Here is a 21846-nt window from a genome sequence, read left to right on the forward strand (position 1 = left end):
CTTAACGGATTTCGGATTTTGGTTTGTAGCCAAATCTACGTTCGATGTAAGCTACGGATCAGCAATAAATTCGGTGTCCGACCAAAGGGGGTAGTCGGATTTAAAGGCGATTTGATGGAGATTACCTTCATTGTTCCGTAGAGCGTTTCGCACATGCCAATTTCCTCGCTAGCAAATGTTAAAATTTATTGATTCTGATATTAATCCGACCAATACGATATCAACTAGTGAGATTTATTCCCCATAATCTGAAGAGTATCCTATTTTATTGATTCGATGCTAGATCGACCACACAAAATCAGGCTTTTCCCAATGGTACGATGTCGAATTGAATTGACTCTAGTGAAGAGGTTAATTAAACACTAAAACCTCGCTGAATACTGATGGGTTTGTTGGCTAATTTTACGGTCCAGTTATTTTATCGAATCTCCTAAACATAACTGAGGTGAGCTTGATTGTCAGACCTTGCTGTGGTTTGTTACAATTTGTGCTGAGTACTAGTAATTGACGAACTGCGATCTCATCAGAAGATACACGCATTCTCTCTCACTCACACACACAAACACAGGAAAACAACGAACGCGAAGACGAATGTTTACAGTCCGAAAGAGGGTGTAAGATGGTCTGAGCCGCAATCATTCCTTCTTGTCGGATAAATCAACTAGCCTTCGGCAGGTGGCGTAATAATTTATGTTCTCCTGGCAGGAGAGGTAAACAAAATCACCGATCTGCCGAAGGTGTTTTTTTTCCTCCGGATTGGAGCACCTTTCGACGCTCGGTCAGCCTTTCGCTTGACACCGTCGTCGGTGAACTTCTGATTTCGGAATCTGCCTGTAACTCATTAGAACGGGGTGTGGAAACCGCAAGGCTGAAAACACGAATGGTGGAAATTTATTTGTCCAGCCTTTTTACCCTTCGCCAAAGTTCTCGTGTGGGTTAAGCCGAAACAGATTTTTCAGCTAGCGATCGTTATTTTTTTTTGCACGGCTTTAGAATTGTACCACAATGGAGAGGTAATTAATTTTCAGTTTCGGTGCACTTGGTCCCTTTGTAATATCCCCCAATTGTTACCAAACGAACCAGTGCACGAATTGCAGACCTTCAATGTATGTGTATGTGTGGGAATGTTTTTTTTTTGTTTTTTTTTCACTGGCAGGCCATGTGATCTGTGTGTGTCTATGAAGGGAAAAAACAGGATCCATGTTGTATCGGTATGGGGTTAGTTATTTCTCATCACAATTGATAGAGGTTACAGGATGGCGCTTCGTGTCAGCCTGGACAGTCAGTAGATGGGTGAACATGTAGGGTTCTAAAGGATTGCATGGTTTACCTGATACCGCTGGGAACAGCACCGTCCACAGCAGGACTGTATTAGCCCGGTGGCGCCGGTCGCAGTGTTGGCTGAGTGTGAAGGACTGGCCATCGGAGACGGAGATCCGGGCCGTTTCGTTTGGCCGTTGTACTGCGTCTCTAGCTCGACAAACTCCCGGTCCTGGTGGTGATGCGTTGGGTTTTAAAAATGTGGTGAAATAAAAAAATGGATCTTTTAGCCAAAGTGAAAGCTCGTTTTAATATTTATTCTCTAGAATATATATTTTTTTGGTGAGAAGCTGTTAGTTGATACAGAAGCGACTAGCAATGTACGTGAGAAAGAAGAAAGTTACACATCAGAATGTTTAGACAAGAAGTGGCTGTGAGCAAACAAGAGTACAGATAAGCGAGATACGGTGTTCACTTTTTAATTTCAATTGAAAATGCTCTCTTGGCTGTCCAAATGCCGGATTGCCAGTGTTGTCGGAAACATCGGTTTATGGTTCACAAGAATGAAAATTACTGCTTAAATTCTTCTTCTTTATAAAGGTTTATAACACGGTGGCATATTTTTAGAAAAGCATTCTCTGTACCGTGCCGAAGCTCGGCATGTGAGCTGAGATGCTTCGGTATATTCTGGGTCCCATCATTCTACCCCAGCTGGAAAGACAAATGCTGGAGGACAGTGCTTTGTCCTCTGCTTGGAACTGCAACATCATGATTGCATCATGATTGCTGCACAGAAAAGCACGACCTTGTTATTTAGAAATGAAAACTGAATGAAAAGCACAACACGAGTGATTGCTATCCCATTTTGCGAATGTATCTTATTTTAAATTCTTGCTGTAATACATGTGTGCAACCTTATTTTTCTAGATTCGCAGTGCAATAGAGGCGCTCGGTATTGTAGTCTAAATGGAAACAGTGTCATTGTTGCATTTTGCTTATTATCACCTTTCTGCTGCTGACGCGGTAGAATAAAATCTCAAGTTTGTTTGTATGAAAGCGTTACATTACAACCCGTTGTTTTTATTCATACAATGTTATGTTATTTTATGAATATGATACTTAACCGTAAACCTGCTTTGGGAAAATTCGCTTAATCTTACGTTGAAGGTTTTTTTTTTAACCCTTATGGATTTTTTATTTTTATTTCTAACCCATGGAAAAATTGAAAACATATGGGACAAACTAGTATTTTTGTTGAATTTTATTGAAAAATTAAGAATAAATGAGATTAAAATGTTTGAATGATTCGAAACACAGTAGAGTAATTTGTATTTATTTTGTTTGAATTCGGATTTTCTTCTCGTTTACATAGGACAATTGCCACGCTTTCTTTATTGTGGTGGAACAATTATTGGCTGCTTTTCAGGTTGATTAGCTTATTCAGCTTCGCTGCCACAACATATGGAGTAAATGACATTTTGTGGTTGTCTTGTTAAGGATCTTAGAGTGGATCAACCTTCAAAGCTTAGTCCATAGCTGTTTCTTTAAACCATCTATCATTTTCATTCGAATCGCCTTCTTTGTAAAACTCCACAGATTCCCACTCCACATATCAAATTCCACAGAACATAGTCGTTATTACTGACGGCTGGAAAAATTTCCATCACTCGACTCCTCTAAGGAACAAATAACCACTCAATCTGGTAACTTCTTCATTCGGCTCGACGTTTCAACGAAATAAAACTTTTTCTCTGGTCGAAAATTGCTCTACAAGTGTAAGCATCAAAATCATAACAAACTATGTAATGTCATTTCCATGGAAATCGCACTGTAATATGACTGATCTGACCGAAAAGATCCAAAGTCAAATATCGCTACTGCCATCGCAATACGCAATAAAGTAAAGAAAATATTATAATCGGCTTGAAAATATCGAATCCTAAAAAAAATGATCGAAAAAGATGCATTTTATAATAAGTAATGATAAGATGTTATTAACTATGGTGTGGCTGTACTTTGAACATTTTAAATTTAGTTTCGTTATTTTTATGAGTTCATCATTTGCCAAATATATTTATATTATTTTATTATTAAAAAATTATAATCAAGAAAAACCGGGATTGTGTGAGTTACCTCAGATCCATTTAAATGTAATGAAAAAAATGCGACGGAAAAAAATCTGCATGCTTTTAAGTATATTTGACATGCCAATTTATTAATTTGTTTCAAGTTAACCAAAATAATAACTTAATATATTTTAATTTCGAAACAGGACATTATTTATGTACTAACTATTGATTCATTGAAAAACGAAATGATTAACAAAACCAGAAAAATAAAAACTATTTCTGAATGAACGATACAAACGTACATTTGAGTCAATCAGTAAAAACAAAGGGCATCATCCATCAACTCTGCTGCTAAGGGGACGCATGAATGTTTACAATCCTAGCGTCTCCATCGAGTTTGTCAAGACCCATAAATCGCAACCTATAATTCGCATGTAATTCCATTGTGCATCAGTGATTTAGAACATCTGATGTGACCTAGGGTAGGTTGTAGGTCTTGTTGAGTGTAACATTTGCTCATACTAGAAGATTTCCACAAACCCCGAAAATTTTTGAAGTTATGGTCAAAATACGCGCATACAGTGTTTTTCTGACTCGGTCATTTCTAAACAAATTTTAGATGTTTTAGCAGTTTTGGAAAGGGACAAGATAGAGCTTTCAAAATATCTACAGGTTTGCACTAATTTCACTGAAACATGTTGAGCTGTTTGAGTTTGAATCTAAATTTAATATCTTTACACGTTTTTTTAAATTAAATTTAAAATTTCTTTTTTAGTTTTGTAAGAAAAATACAACAATTTCACTGATTCTTTGAAATTAAATTCAATTATGAATCAAATGTAAGTTGTTGTATGCAAATCGGTTGATATTTAGGTGAAGAACAAAATTTTTAGCTTCAATGGCATAATTATTCTAGACAGTTTTTTACGGTGTTACAGATGAGAAAAATGCAAGAAGGTCTCATATGACCTAGAGTAGGTTACAGCTCTAGTCGAGTGTTACTTGCGAGTTTTTCAAAAACCCCTAAAATTTGAAATCAACACTCCGTTTTTGGACCTTGTGAGCAAATCTTGATTTTTTACTTCGTCATTTTTCAACCGTTTTTTTATATCCTGGCTATTTTGGAAAGATGAAAAATAGGCATACAAAGGTAGAGGACTGAGTAAGTATTTCCAATCTGGTTATTTTTTAGACATCCTTGATTTGCTTGCATGCTTGCTTTGCATGCTTGCTTGATTATGAGCACTGTTATCTTTATTTGCATCTTAGTTTAAATATATTTGTCATAGTTATAATAGAATAATTATGAACGTTAACGGACAATCCAAAAATGATAGTGCAATTATAGCTAAAATATCTGTTCTTTCAAATAAATATCACAACTCAGTCAAAACTTGGCCGATTTTTGTACAGCAATGGTTATTGTATTCAGGTTTGGATGTTTTTCAAAATATCAGGTATACCAACATCCTTTGATACTCATGAGATGTCACATCTCGCGCAGAATACCCAATGTTCCGTCACAAAGTATTAGCAGGTACTTTTTTAACTTAGCCTGGAAGAAAGTAAGCCCTCTGCTATATTTAATGAAAACAGGCAGAACGCAAACCGGGACACGGCCGTCAGCCGTCGTCACCTAAAACAAGAAAAATTAGTAGAGAAAACATGAAGGATCTTGAAGTAAGACCGCGAACGGTACTACTATGCAAACGTTGGCAAAGCACTCTGCATTCCGGCTAGCCAAAAAACCACCGAGACATTGAATTGGTTATAAACAAAAGAACTCGACAAACGGTAGTGTCGTTCATACTCACGCGCGGGTCTTAGCGCTCATGTTAGAACACATGTTCTAGCGCTCTCAGTAAGAATAACCAACTCACTTGCGGTTCGAAAAATAAAATAGGCCGAGAGAAACCCAAGGCCAGAAAACTACAGCTTGGTAGACGGTAGCCAGAGAACGAAGGGAAAAACCTCTCGCACTGAGTTACCTATAGGTTTACATTTGAAACATAATAATGTTTAATAAAGTTAATCATATCAATTATCTCGTGATGCGATTCCGCGTCTGTGAAAACGATGCGTACAAAACTTGCTTTCTTGCTTTCTTTTTTTGGACTTAACGGTATGAAAAGTTCTGGAAGTGGATGTTCCGCTTTACTCAAATTTATTTGAACAGAAAATTCGTGCTCAAAATAAATGCTATTTTTGAAAATAAATATTTTCAGCACTAAAAATATAACCGAAAAATAAGTCAGTACTCAGAAAGACTTCGTCTTCTTCTTCTAGTCAAAACACTTGCACTTGGCGGGCATAAGCGAAAAATTATCTCATACAAATTTAAAGAGCATTCTCAAATTACGTAAAGTATATGGGGAGAGGAAGGATATTATCGTTTCGTGACAATTTTGTTCAGGTGAGGTGAGAGACCCAGCGTTTTTTTTTTTATGACGATCCGATTAATTTTTCTGAAGAAAAAATATAAAAACGGAAATTAGAGCGGCCCTCGTTAAAACGGTGATTTTTTTAGGCATAATTTATTTTTATATGTCACAGATTGTATTTTTGGATGTTTTTCTTAAAACGGCAGAGTGAAATATAGTTCTGCGTTTTGTTGGTCAAATTTACAGCAGGAAAGGGGAAGTTTTACTGATGAGAAAATTCTATGTAATTTTAGTATGTCCCATCAGTATCTCAAAAAAAGTTGTTAAAAACATCATATTTGGATTCTTCCAAAAACCTATATGAGATTAAATGATTGCAGTGTAAAATATGAATTCGCGAGGAAGCAAAACAAAAAACACAAGGAAGTTGAACTTCAGAAAACAAACAACTACCAGCAGCAATTCAATATTCGTGAATAAACAAAATAACAGCATGTTATGTTATGAAATACAAATATATTCAACGATTAGGCTAGTCGACAAATGCGAAAAATAATTATCCAAGAGCTCAAACTGGAAATAAATGACAGATTATAGCTTTTTAACCATTGTGGTGCGCTTTGGTGCCCCTGACAAAGATAGAAGTGCGTTAGAAGGCGGCAAAGTAACTGCTCGCTGGGTTCATCGCTTCTCCGTTTGTTTACAGGGAAACTTCATTTAAGTCTTTGAAGACTTTTAAAGACTTCAGCAACTTCTGACTTGACCTACACCAAAATTCAAAAGAACGGCTACAAAGCTATAAACTTTTTTTTTGTATATCTGAATGACATTGGACTAAGAAAACCACTGCGACCGTCTTGTTGTTCACATTGGTCGTCAAAAGAGAAAAATATGCGGCCCTAGTGCTAAAACCTGTTACAGCATTTCTGTGAGTTTTGGTGCTTCTATTGTACGCAAAAGTGCGTCGAAAAATATCACCAAATCCGCATCCACTAACCTCGAAAGTAAACCATGCGCCCCCTTTTATTGTCGAATCAATGGAGACGCCAAGTTAACCTTTGTGCAGCATTCTAGGGAATGACTTTAGTGGGAAATTGAAATCTGGAGCTCTATAGCAGTATCCTAGAGAAAAAATTTCTTCTACAAAGTTGTTACATAGTCGACATATATTAGGGTGACCAACAGTTTTATTAAAACCAGATACCTAAACCTCGAATCTTTGTAGATATAATTTATTTTGAACAAGAAAAAAATCTATCTTTCAAAATAGCCGATTTAGAGCTATTTTACTTTATCGCAAGAAGAATACTCGTAATGCGGACCACTAGGGCCTGAAAAAATGAAAGATTATAGCTATTAAAATGTCTCTGTGAATTTTGGAGCCCCATAATGTGTGCACAACCTCCTAACTAATCTCGAGGTACGATGCTGGCATTACAAGCCAGTCGTCGTATGTTTAAATCACGGCTCGGGAGAGACTGTTGATGACAGAAGGATCGTAGCGCTAGCCCCGCAATTGTTCTGTACACTGACAGTTGGCTGCGAAGTCTGTGTATAAATAACCAGATTTTTTTTAGTGTGTGCACAAGTGCGCCAGAAGTCCCCACCAATTCCCCATCCACTTACCTTGGACATGAACTATGCGCTCCCTTTCATTGTCGAATCAATGGAGACGTCAAGTTCTATGGAATGAACCAAGGGGTTATATACCTTTTTAGTTTTCAAAAAACCAAGAGAAATTTTATTGCATTATCTTCAAGTACAACATCTTGAGAACATATTCACAAATTTTCATAAAGATCTGAGCAATAGGAAGAAAGTTAGAGCGATTCGCAGTGCGCCTCGCCACGGCCGCATAAGCTAAACTTGAAACTTTACACGCGATTATCTCGGTATAGCATTATTCGAAAAATGACTTTGCCGTGATCCTGATTGCGGGAAAATAACTGAACCGATTTCCTTCATCTTTTTCTTTTTTAGTTTTCGTTAGTAAATTCACCGGTCCTTGAACGATCGCTTTTTGAAACATACAGCTACATTTTGCCGCAAAAAAAGTTTTAATGCAATTTAAACCGGCACACTTCTAAACTAATGAAATAATATGAGTTTTTTGATTTCGGTTGACCCGCTGAGTCTCTATCAGGATCACCGCAGGCCTCTGAAAAAAATAGCGTTTCGGGGAAATGGCCATTACTCCAGTAATAATTGGTATACCTCAAAATCAAACATATTTATATATTTATATCAGAAAAATATCACTTTGATGCAATGAAAATGGTGCTATGCACTTAAAAATGAATTCAAACTTCCCTTATTTATCTCGACCAAAAAGGTATATAACCCCTTAAGGGTGGAATTCGGGAAAGAAAATTCAAGGTTGTCAAATATTAGGCTGACCAAAATTTTCAATGAAATCAGATATCTAACTTCCGTATCTTTGTTTATAAAATTGAAAATTAGTCTGCAATGTTGTAGCTACGCTAATTGAGAACAACTTTAAAGGAAAATACTTTTCTATCTTTCAAAATGCCGATTTAGAGTTATTTTACTAAATTTTTAAATGTATGTCTGTTTGTTTCCTATAGACTCAAAAACTACGGAATCGATTGCCGTGAAAATTGGTACACAGGGATTTTCGAGTACGGAGAGTGTCACAGACATTCATTAACTTTTATTAATTTTAGAACCGTTTAACCAGTTACCGTCAGGTACGTAGAGGTTCGATAGTAGTAGATTTTATCTATCTTATTGGCTTGGATACGGGACCCCCTTAATAGCGTTTTTGTTTTTGTGTTGCCATGGTTAAATTTGAACTCCTCAACCAAAGTCAATCCAAGTCAATCAACTGTTCATCACAAGAATGTGTGAGTTCTTATGTACGAGGAGCGATTCTGGTCACCATAATTGTTGACAATATAAAAATAAGCGTCTCAATTTTTTTTCTCTAGGATACTGATATCGAGCTCCAAATCCGAATTACCCCTTAATTCGTCCCCTTAAACGCTGTTCAAAGGTTAACTAGGCATCTCCATTGATTCGACAATGAAGGGGGCACATGGTTCACTTTCCTGGTAAGTGGATGTGGAATTTGTGGAGACTTCTGACGCACTTGTTCACACACTGAAGGCACCAAAATTCACAGATACGGTCTAATAGCTATTGTCTTTCATTCTGTCCACTTTGAGCTTCAGGATAGCTTTTTTAGACTTCTTCTTGCAACTAAGTAAAATAGCTCTGAATAGGGTATTTTGATAGATAGAAAAAAAACTTTTTTCTATGAAATTGCACAAAATTAACGAAGCTGTTCAAACTTGAAGTAGTAGAAAAATCTTTATTTGCATCGACAACCTGATACGTGATGACATAAAAATAACTCTATTGAAGAAAGATTTTCTCTAAAATAGCAGTATCGAGCTCTAGTTTTAAATTACCCTCCGCATTCGTTCCATAGATCGATGTACAAAGGTTAACTTGGCGTCTCCATTGATTCGACAACTAAAGGAAGCGCATCGTTTACATTTGGGGCAAGTGGGTGGGGACTTTGTGGAGACTTTTGACGCACTCGTGTACACACTAGGGGCACCAAAATTTACAAAGACGATTCAATAGCTATAATCTTTCATTCTGTCTAGTTTGAGGATTTGGCCAGCCTTTACAGACTTCTGTTTGCAATTACGTAAAATAGCTTTAAATCATTTATTTTTAAAGCTAGAAAAAAACTTTTTGCTATGAAATTGCACAATATTAACGAAGCTACAGCGTTGTAGAAAACAGTAAGGTCGCTTTTTAGGCGTTTTTTTACGCGGGTTGCTTTCCCCCATTACTCAAAAACGGTTCAAGATATCGACTTAATTTCAATCACGTTTCCCGTTTTAGGCCACGAGTAATCATATATCAGTTTTCAAAAAAAAAATCACAATTTTTGGTGTAAATACTCAAAATTTAAAGTATTGAATTTTGGTCTCTAGATTGGCCACTATCATATTCAAACGAGATTTCAACGTTTTAGGACGGTTTTCTTTGTTATATTTGCAACTCAAAAAAGTCGTTTTTTACGCGGGCCCATGCGAATTTGGAACGCATCCCCCGCGTAAAAAACGACATTACATTACATTGAAAGATAATAATATTTATAGCATTTTTGAAGAGCATTTCGACTTTCTAAAAATTTGTTTTCAGGTTGCCCAAAGGTAGTTTAAAAAAAAATACTTTTTCAAGCAACAAACCACTTTTTTGCATTTTTTCTATTCTGTTCGATTCCCACATTTTCCCATATTTTTTTTTCATTTTTGTGGGGTTGTTTTTGAATATTTTGCATTGTTTAGTTCATCATCGCATTCAATTACTTGACTCACAGAGCCCATTAAGCATAACTGAAAAGTGAATGTTTCTCATTATTTTTACTTAAAACCCTTCAAAACAAATATAAAAAAAAATTTTGATCCAGAACGAAAATTTACATGTAAAAAGATCCTTGATATCTTATCGGGGCTGAGATATTGGTGTTTTCACATGTAATTGAAAGCCATCACCAGCAGCATTGCAGTTTTGATTGCACGCAAATAGAATTCGTGCCCACTGCAATGATAGACGATGAGAAACTAGTGGCGCTCTGCTCCACATAATACTCTACGGTACTGTTGCTTTTACCAGCATGTTTTCTTTCAAGACATCAGGTTTCATTACACTCTAACAGCAGGTTTAGAAATTGTTCAAGAGAAGGAGTTATTTAAAACTTTTCGAAAAACCTTTACCTTCGAGACATCAAATTAGTCTAGGTTCATGGAAGCAAACATAAATTGACCTATTGGAACGGGGAGACTCTGCCAATTTTATTTGAATGTCGATAAAGAGTATATAACAGGGAATGGTTGGTGTCTATTCATGTCGTCTAAGCTAGGAATGCTCGCATGTGATTGGGTCATTATTCGCGTAGATTTGTCCTTGACACTTTTTATCGATTTTCACCGCTTTGCAATAAAATAATAATGATAACTAGTGTAATACAAAATTTTTCAGCATTTTATCTATCATGTGGTTTTGCTGTTATTATCGTTTGAAATCTGACACAACTTTTGCCAGTTTTATTTCCAATTTTACAGAATGCATACCAGTATGGAAAAAAGAAGACGTAGTCCCACGTCAAAAGTGAAAATAAATGGTTTTGTAGCCTAAAAACAGTCATTTTACACAAATCACGTTCGGAAAACAATTTTTTAAAAAGTCGAAATGTTCTACAAAAATGCTATTAATAACATTAACTTTTAATTAAGAGCTGAGCACTTAGACATTTTCATCATAGATTTGCACAAACGCATCAGAGGTCTCCACCAAGTCCCAACCCACATACCATAAACTTCCTTTCATAGTCGAATCAATGGAGACGCCAAGTTAATCTTTGTTCATCGTTCTAGGGAATGAATTAGGTGGGAAATTTGGATCTAGAACTCGATAACAGTTTTTTATTGAAAAACTTTTTTTCACAAAGTTATTTTTATGTTATGTCAGCTTTCTAACTTTTGTTTCTTTGTAGATATAATTAGAGATTAAACTAAGGTCGTTTTTTACGCGGGGGCTGCGTTCCAAATTCGCATGGGCCCGCGTAAAAAACAACTTTTTTTAGTTGCAAATATAACAAAGAAAACCGTCCTAAAACGTTAAAACCTCGTTTGAATATGATAGTGGCCAATCTAGAGAACAAAATTCAATATTTTAAATTTTGAGTATTTACACCCAAAAATTGTGATTTTTTTTTTGAAAAATGATATATGATTACTCGTGGCCTAAAACGAGAAACGTGATTGAAATGAAGTCGATATCTTGTACCGTTTTTGAGTAACGGGGGAAAGCAACCCACGTAAAAAAAACGCCTAAAAAGCGACCTTACTGTTTTCTACAACGCTGTAGCTTCGTTAATATTGTGCAATTTCATAGCAAAAAGTTTTTCTCTAGCTTTCAAAAAAACTGATTTAAAGCTATTTTACGTAATTGCAAACAGAAGTCTGTAAAGGCTGGCCCAATCCTCAAACTAGACAGAATGAAAGATTATAGCTATTGAATCGTCTTTGTAAATTTTGGTGCCCCTAGTGTGTACACGAGTGCGTCAAAAGTCTCCACAAAGTCCCCACCCACTTGCCCCAAATGTAAACGATGCGCTTCCTTTAATTGTCGAATCAATGGAGACGCCAAGTTAACCTTTGTACATCGATCTATGGAACGAATGCGGAGGGTAATTTAAAACTAGAGCTCGATACTGCTATTTTAGAGAAAACCTTTCTTCTATAGAGTTATTTTTATGTCATCACGTATCAGATTGTCGATGCAAATAAAGATTTTTCTACTACTTCAAGTTTGAACAGCTTCGTTAATTTTGTGCGATTTCATAGAGAAAAGTTTTTTTTCTATCTATCAAAATACCCTATTCAGAGCTATTTTACTTAGTTGCAAGAAGAAGTCTAAAAAAGCTATCCTGAAGCTCAAAGTGGACAAAATGAAAGACAATAGCTATTAGACCGTATCTGTGAATTTTGGTGCCTTTAGTTTGTGAACAAGTGCGTCAGAAGTCTCCACAAATTCCACATCCACTTACCAGGAAAGTGAACCATGTGCTCCCTTTCATTGTCGAATCAATGGAGATGCCTAGTTAACCTTTGAACAGCGTTTAAGGGGACGAATTAAGGGGTAATTCGGATTTGGAGCGCGATATCAGTATCCTAGAGAAAAAAAATTGAGACGCTTATTTTTATATTGTCAACAATTATGGTGACCAGAATCGCTCCTCGTACATAATAACTCACACATTCTTGTGATGAACAGTTGATTGCCTTTGATTGACTATGGTTGAGGAGTTCAAATTTAACCATGGCAACACAAAAACAAAAACGCTATTAAGGGGGTCCCGTATCCAAGCCAATAAGATAGATAAAATCTACTACTATCGAACCTCTACGTACCTGACGGTAACTGGTTAAACGGTTCTAAAATTAATAAAAGTTAATGAATGTCTGTGACACTCTCCGAACTCGAAAATCCCTGTGTACCAACTTTCACGGCAATCGATTCCGTAGTTTTTGAGTCTATAGGAAACAAACAGACATACATTTAAAAATTTAGTAAAATAACTCTAAATCGCCATTTTGAAAGATAGAAAAGTATTTTCCTTTAAAGTTGTTCTCAATTAGCGTAGCACATTGCAGACTAATTTTCAATTTTATAAACAAAGATACGGAAGTTAGATATCTGATTTCATTGAAAATTTTGGTCAGCCTAATATTTGATAACATAAAAATAAGTGCCTCGTCATATGTGACAACCTTGAATTTTTTTTCCCGAATTCCACCCTTAAGGGGTTATATACCTTTTTGGTCGAGATTAATGGTGGAAGTTTGAATTCATTTTTAAGTGCATAGCACCATTTCCATTGCATCAAAGTGATATTTTTGTGAAAGTGCAATTTATCAACAACAAAAAAATATGTTTGATTTTGAGGTATACCAATTATTACTGGAGTAATGACCATTTTCCCGAAACGCTATTTTTTGCAGAGGCCTGCGGTGATCCTGATAGAGACTCAGCGGGTCAACCGAAATCAAAAAACTCATATTATTTTATTAGTTTAGAAGTGTGCCTGGTCCTTGAGCGATCGCTTTTATGAGTATTTTGTTTTCAGTGCAAACGAGAACGTTTTTCCCATATATATATATATATATATATATATATATATATATATATATATATATATATATATATATATATATATATATATATATATATATATATATATATATATATATATATATATATATATATATATATATATATATATATATATATATATATATATATATATATATATATATATATATATATATATATATATATATATATATATATATATATATATATATATATATTAGGGTGGGGAATCGTTATATGGAACAAACGAAACTTGATAGCAGAAAGCCAGAACCAAGTGTTTTTGTTCTATTTGGAGCCCCGAACAATCCTAAATTTATGGGAAGTCGATTGGTTTAGTCTCCGCTTGGCGCATTGCATTTCAAATTTATATGGAGATTTGTATGGAAAATCCAACGTTTTTTCATTTTCCTTTCTGAAGAGCTCAATGTGGCTCAAACCATAGGTTTCATGACTTCAAAAGGTAGGTTTTTTAATAATGCCTAACAACTTGGTCGAAGACACTAAAGAGCTAGGGTGTGCCAAAAAAATACTAGAGCTGTTCAAAGTTGAGTATGTCGAAATTTATGTTGCAAATCATTTTTTCTGCCAACACTTCCATTGTACTAACGTTAGTCAGATCTCCATCAGAAGTAACCTCTGAAACACGTTGTAGATTCTACCTACGCCTAGAATATTGACCTGAATTTGTTATTTTGATCCTGAGTGTATAAACTCGTTACGACAGGTTATTTCTGATGGGAATCCTACTGGCGCCGGTACATTGGTAATGTTGGCAGAAAACAAGATTTTCTGCATTTAAATCGACATACTCAACTTTGAACAGGTATAGCTCTTCTTAGGGACATCCTAGCTCTTTAGTGCCTTCTGCAAAGTTGTTAGGCATCTGAAATACTATTCTTTTATTATATATATATATATATATATATATATATATATATATATATATATATATATATATATATATATATATATATATATATATATATATATATATATATATATATATATATATATATATATATATAAAAATATATATATATATATATATAAATATATATATATATATATATATATATATATATATATATATATATATATATATATATATATATATATATATATATATATATATATATATATATATATATATACGTTACACCACGACCTACCGGCCTAGGCGCACCCGGAGCCGAGACGTCAGCAAAAACCCAGCTGAGGCCCGTAGCAACAAGCGGAGGAACCAAACCAGCAACGAAACCATAAGTTGACAATCGATGACGACTGCAGGATTCGATCGAACCACGCGGACAAAGGCTGCATCAGAATTGAACCACCGGAGGAACGACGAGTCAGCGGATTTAGTTTATTTAAGTTTTCTAGATTTAATTTTCAATTCAGTCTTGTGTGTAATTCAGTAGTGATCGGACATTAAAGTGTTAATCGTAGTAATAAAGTTTTTTTTAGTTCCCGCGATAAATCACGGCATAATTGGCGCAGTCGCAAGGCCAAGTGGTTAGACAAAGTGAACAGTGTTAACAGAGTGAATATCTAGTATCACAGTCACCGAGTTCTACAAAGAGGAACAGCCCACGTCTATGGCAGACAACTGATACACCCAGCAAGAACAACCCCTGAGTGAACATCAAGGACTTGCGGATATCAGAGGACCGATCCCGCCATTTGGAAACCTACCCCATCCATCCGTCACTTCACACCAAGACTCCAGGAGATGAAAGCAGTAATCTTCCTGTAAGTAACCACAATCATTTTTCTAAGATTAACACAAACAAAACCATACTAATTCAGAGGTGCGAGCCCCCACCAGCGGTAAGCGGACACCTGAAATATCACAAAGTGAAAAAAACAAAACTAACAACTAACCGTGAAAGTGCAGTGTAAGTGAATACTGACAACAAATCTATACGCAATACAAAGCAAACGAAGTTAATTTATTATAATGGCCGAGCGCGACTTAATGATCTCACCAGATCTCGCAGCCCCAGAACTTTATGAAGAAGAGCCACAACCAGCTCCTCAACCAGCCCCACAACCGGCAATCACAATTGAGGGTTTACTTCAGCACATAAGAAGTTTAACCCAGAACCAAAATGAGTTGATTGAACAACTCAGAAATTTAAAAGAGAAGGCGGATGATCCTTTTATGCAATTCAGGATTCCAGACCCAATCAAAAATCTAACAACATTTAGTGGAAATAAAAAAGAGACCCATGCATGGCTGGAAGACGCGGAAAATACTCTCGAACTTTTTAGAAGATACCGAGATGAACCAGTGTATAGCCAATTAGTCAGGGCAGTGAAAAATAAAATTACGGGCGAAGCCAAAGAGATTTTGATCGCTGCTGGCAACCCGAACAGCTGGCTAGAAATTAAAGAGGTGATTTTGAATTCCTACGGGGATAGACGTGACCTTACGTCACACATCCAATCATTATTTTACATAACACAAGGGAAAAAGACAATTCCTGAGTATTATAATAAAATCAAAACCATCGACACCGCTATCAAATCGACAGCGGCGACGATGGAAGATTATCAGAATGCAACTAAGGCAATAAACAATTTAGTAAGCTTGATGACGCTTACTAGATTCATAGGCCTCACAGACGAATTGTCTATGCATGTGAGGAGCTATCGACCAAAAACATTGGAAGAAGCCTACGCTATAACAACGCAATACACGAATGCCGCGTACAGGCAAAAATTTAACAAACATTCCAGTTCAACCTCTAACAATTCATTCAATTCAAAACCGTTTTCAAATTCCAACAACGGTAATCAGACGAATACAAAACCCAACTACACGAACAACAACAACAACAGCAACAACAAGCACGGTAACACGTTCAACGCGAAACCGAACGGATCAGGGAAATTTAAAACCCCTAGAGGTCCACCGGTGGACGACGACGTTTCAATGAAAACCGCAAAGTCCCGTACGGAGGTGAACAACCACGAAACCAAACCAAAACAAGAAAGCGAATTCAGCAAAAACTACGAGGATGAGTACGACACCTCTAATCAGCTGGAGGAATCAGCTCTGAACTCGGAAGACGATGATTACTTCGTCGACGAGGAGTTAAATTTTCACGTGGTAGAAGAGCCACGTCGAAAAATATAAAAAGCAATAACAATTTTGTACCTTATATAATAATTCAAACCTCGAAAGGTGAGATGAAATTTTTGATCGACACGGGAGCGAACAAAAATTATATTTCACCCGAGCACGTAAACATTGAAAATTGCAGAACTGAGAATGGAATCAGGGTAACGAATATAAGTGGAACACACATAATAAACAAATCAGCTTCTTTTGATCCATTTCAGATCAAGAAGAAATTGAAATTTTATATTTTTAAATTCCACAAGTTTTTCGATGGATTAATAGGTTACGAGTCATTAAGAGACTTAAATGCTCAAATCGACATTCGTAATAATTCCTTGAAAATCGGACGAAAAACAATAAAAATGCAAAAAAAATTCCCTGAAGAGCAAGCAATTAACATAAATGAACAAGAATTTCAGTACATCGCACTGAAAACCAAAAAGAACGGTGATTTCATAATAGCGAATGAAAAGAAATACAATTCATTCACTATTTTACCTGGTATCTACAGAAGCAGCAATAATAAAGCTTTTGTAGCGATTCAAAATTTCTCAAAATCTTCACAAGAAATAAATTCGAGTGAAATCGAAATGGATGAGGATCCGTTCGATTTAACCGAATTGCCAAAGCAAATAAACATGACAAACTATACCTTTCGTGACGACCACATGAATAGGGAAGAAAAACAAGCCCTCGAAACGGTGATCGATCAGTACAGAGATGTTTTATACGTGGAGTCCGACAAACTGTCATTCACACACAAAATAAGACATAAAATTCGAACGGTAGATAGTATCCCAGTCCATACGAAATCATATAAATATCCCTACGTTTATGAAAGCGAAGTACAAAAGCAAGTTAAAAAGATGCTAAACGATGGAATTATAAGAGAATCAATCTCACCATACACCTCACCCGTATGGATAGTCCCGAAAAAGGCAGATGCATCTGGTCACAAGAAATTTCGTTTAGTGATCGACTACAGAAAGCTAAATGAAAAAACTATCAACGACAAGTACCCCATACCCGAGATTACCGACATCTTGGATAAACTGGGAAGGGCTACATATTTCTCAACTATTGATTTAGTTTCTGGCTTCCACCAGATCCAGCTGGCAGAAGAAGACACAGAGAAAACAGCATTTTCTGTGAACGGAGGAAAGTACGAGTTTACTCGCATGCCATTTGGGTTGAAAAACGCCCCGGCAACTTTTCAAAGGGTAATGGACTGTATACTAAGGGATTTAATTGGAGTATGTTGTTTCGTCTATATGGACGATATAATCATATTTTCCAGTTCACTTCAGGAACACAAGAAAAATTTAGCACAAGTTCTAAAAAGACTTAAAGAAGCTAGACTAAAAATTCAGCTAGACAAGTGCGAATTTTTTAAAAAAGAAACGCAGTTTCTAGGTCATACTGTCTCTGAAGATGGAGTAAGACCAAACAGTGACAAAATAGAAATCATAAAAAATGGCCAATCCCTAAAACAGAAAAAGAAGTTCGTCAATTCTTAGGAACGCTAGGCTATTATAGGAGATTTATAAAAGACTTCGCTAAAATAGTGAAACCGTTGACAGCACTTCTTAGAAAAGACGCGGAGTTTGAGATAACACCCGAAATAAACGCATGCTTCGAAAAGTGTAAACAAATTTTAACGCTAGATCCTGTGTTAATTTACCCCGATTTCAGCAAGGAATTTATTCTTACTACCGATGCAAGCGATTATGCAATAGGGGCAGTACTGTCGCAAGGGCCCGCAGGCAATGACAGACCCATAGCATACGCATCGCGAACTTTAAGTAGAACAGAGGAACGATACTCAACAACGGAAAAGGAATTTTTGGCAATCATTTGGGCGGTCAAACATTTCAGACCGTATCTATACGGACGGAAATTCAAAATGTTTACAGATCACCAACCACTTACCTTCTCTATGACTAATGCAAATCACCGAATCATAAGAGGTAAACTGGCTTTAGAAGAATTTGACTACGAATTAATCTATAAACCAGGGAAACAAAACGTCGTCGCAGACGCGTTGTCTCGGATGAACCTAAAAAAACATAATCAATTAAACGCACATTCACAATCATCGATGTCTTTAAACGTGGAACCCTCCGAACGAGAAGAGGAACTTTCAGATGATGAAAGTGACGACATGACAGTACACTCAGCGGATACAAGCGATGATTACTTTATTCCGTGCACTGAGAGACCAATCAACACATTCAGGACCCAAATTATTTTTAAAATCGGAAAAATAGAGATTACGGCATATGAACAGATCTTTCCCAAATTTCACAGGCACATAATAGTCAAACAAAGTTATACGGAAGAAGAAATAGTAGAAATATTAAAGCGGACTCTTAACCCCAGAGGTTCAAGTTGCCTCAAAATTCCAATCTCTTTAGTTCAATTAGTTCAAGAAACTTACCGGAAACATTTTTCAACTAATAGCCCCTACAAAGTTTTTATTTCAGAAACCCTTCTAGAGGACATACGCCTAGATGAACAACAGGATGAAATTGTGAGGGAAACTCATAATCGATGCCACAGAGGAATCAAAGAAAATAAGAACCAGATAATGCAAAAATATTTCTTCCCACAACTTGATCGAAAGATTAAAATTTTGATAGATTCCTGTGATATCTGCAAAAAAGCCAAATATGACAGGAAGCCACCGAATTTGATAAGAAAAAGCATTTTCGGCAATAACCCTTTCGATCGAGTCCACATTGACATATTCTTTTTAAAAGGTCAAAAGTGGCTCACCATAGTCGATTCGTTTTCCAAATTTGCAAATACCATACCTTTGGAAACTAGAACAATAGTGGACGTAAAAAATGCTATAACAGAACACATTAGACAATTTGGCAGACCGAAGACTATTGTGAGTGACCAGGAACCTTCTTTCAGGTCTATTGATTTCATCGGATTCCTTAACGACCTAGGAGTCGAGTTACATTTCGCGAGTAGTTCAAATTCAAACGGTATTGTAGAACGGTTTCATTCTACCCTAATCGAAATTTATCGAACAAACAAAATTAAATTCAACGATTTGTCTACAAGAGATCAAATTAATATCGCCGTCGATATTTATAACAACAGTTTTCACACCGCTATAAAAAATTTACCGCGTAATTTGGTATTCAATCATTCGGGCTCGACAAACATGGAAGAAATTTCGGAAAAATTTAAAAGCTTGCAATCAGCGGCTAAAATCGAACTGGATAAAAGGAAAGCTAAATATGAACAACAAAATAAAGATAACGAACAACCTGAACAATACAACCCAGGCGATGCTAAATACATTAAAATTTCCCAACGAATAACTAAAGACGTAAACCCTTACAAAATAACTACCATAAAAGAGAATAACGATCTTACATTTAAAGACATCAATGACGTAAAAATACACAAAAACAGAATGAAAAAATAATCGTTTATATCAATAACTTAACTCTCGTTACAGATTAACTTACATCATCCTAATACACGGCACAAAATTTAAAGAAATATCATATAATAATGGCATAATTGCCATAAAACTAAAACAAGTTAGGATAAGAATAGGGTTTGAGAGAGTTATACACAAAATCAATATTAAATCCATTGCAAACAACATTGACTACATAGAAAAAACGACAGAAAACCTGAAAATAATAGATCATCTCAGAAGGACCCTTGATTACAAAATCCAATACGCAAGAGGAAAATTGTTGAGTTTATATCCCCGCAGAAATAGAAGAGCATTAGTTAACGCTTTAGGATCAGTAATTAAACTTATTGCAGGCAATCCAGATAACGATGATATGGAAATTATAAATCATAATTTAGAAACGTTAGAAAAGCAGGGAAACCTACTCTCTCAATCTTTATCAAGGCAAATAATTATAAACGAAAGAATTCAGAATAAACTGAATAATATTACAGATATTCTCAAGAAAATAAACAAACAAATTGTAGACCAAAATAATAACTCACTTACGACCAATACGGACTTGGAATACATTAATCTTATTATGAACCTTGACATGTTAATTCAAATTCTCACTAGCGTAGAAGAACAAATCGAATTTGCAAAGCTAAACATTTTGAATAGAAACTTATTTTCATTAGATGATAAATTGTACATTTATAACAGACTTAAAGCACAAAAATTGAATCTGGATTACTTAGATCAAATATTCCAATACAGCTCAGGAAGCGTAATTGTAAAAGGCGACGAAATCCTAATTTTGGCGAAAATACCCATCCTAGAAGACAACGAGTTCGACCTGATCAACATCCAGACGCTCAACTTAAACAACACACGAATCAGTACAGACATCAAGCTGGTGGCAAAGCACAGAGACATTATCTATAAACAAGAGCACATTTGTGACATCTGCGAAGCAACAACTCTTATCGAAGACGACTGTATCAACAACCTTTTGAATCATTTGACACCAAAATGTGCCCTAAAACCCGTCAGGCAACATATCAGAATACAAGAAATCAAAAAAGGAATCATACTATTGGATACGAATCAACAAGTATTGATTTCCGACTCATGTAATAACTCGAGATTAGTCAACACCCCGACTATTGTCGAAACAGACAATTGTACGATTAAGGTGATGAATCTCACATTTAATGATCAAAAGCATCTAACAGACCACGAAGAATACCTCATACCAATCTATGGAAGGAAATTCATTCAACTCAACTACTCGGAAGAGCGGAATGAGATCACCCACATCAAACTGGAACACTTAAACAGTCTTCAAGAGATAAAGTTGGACCTGCATCGCTCGAAGAGGACAACAACCATCGGAGGAGGAATTCTCCTCACACTAACCTTTTTCTGCTCGTTTGCAATTTATATCATCAACAGAAGAACCAAATCTAAGGAAGATACCATCCTGAAAATCCATAAGCATGCTGAAACCACCACGGAACCTAAAGGAACCATTGGAAAAGGAGAACCCGCAACCTTACCGAGGCTCGTCCTTTTCGAAAAATCGTCCGAGGACGGACGACAATCTAATGGGGGAGACGTTACACCACGACCGACCGGCCTAGGCGCACCCGGAGCCGAGACGTCAGCAAAAACCCAGCTGAGGCCCGTAGCAACAAGCGGAGGAACCAAACCAGCAACGAAACCATAAGTTGACAATCGATGACGACTGCAGGATTCGATCGAACCACGCGGACAAAGGCTGCATCAGAATTGAACCACCGGAGGAACGACGAGTCAGCGGATTTAGTTTATTTAAGCTTTCTAGATTTAATTTTCAATTCAGTCTTGTGTGTAATTCAGTAGTGATCG

General features: G+C 36.1%; 1 protein-coding gene across 11 annotated transcripts in view; it reads right to left on the reverse strand.

The window, feature by feature from the left end:
• Positions 1-21846, reverse strand: part of LOC129725472 (potassium voltage-gated channel protein Shal) — a 520683-nt gene that overhangs the window by 53370 nt on the left and 445467 nt on the right. For 10 of the 11 annotated variants that reach the window (XM_055681351.1, XM_055681350.1, XM_055681348.1 and 7 more), the window contains one exon: positions 1331-1492. In XM_055681351.1, the coding sequence (XP_055537326.1) occupies positions 1331-1492 (162 nt within the window). Of the gene's footprint in view, positions 1-1330; positions 1493-21846 lie in introns of those variants that run through there. The other variant, XR_008728092.1, reaches the window with a different exon arrangement.

Source organism: Wyeomyia smithii, chromosome 2 (genome assembly GCF_029784165.1).
Source record: "Wyeomyia smithii strain HCP4-BCI-WySm-NY-G18 chromosome 2, ASM2978416v1, whole genome shotgun sequence".
Taxonomy (NCBI): domain Eukaryota; kingdom Metazoa; phylum Arthropoda; class Insecta; order Diptera; family Culicidae; genus Wyeomyia; species Wyeomyia smithii.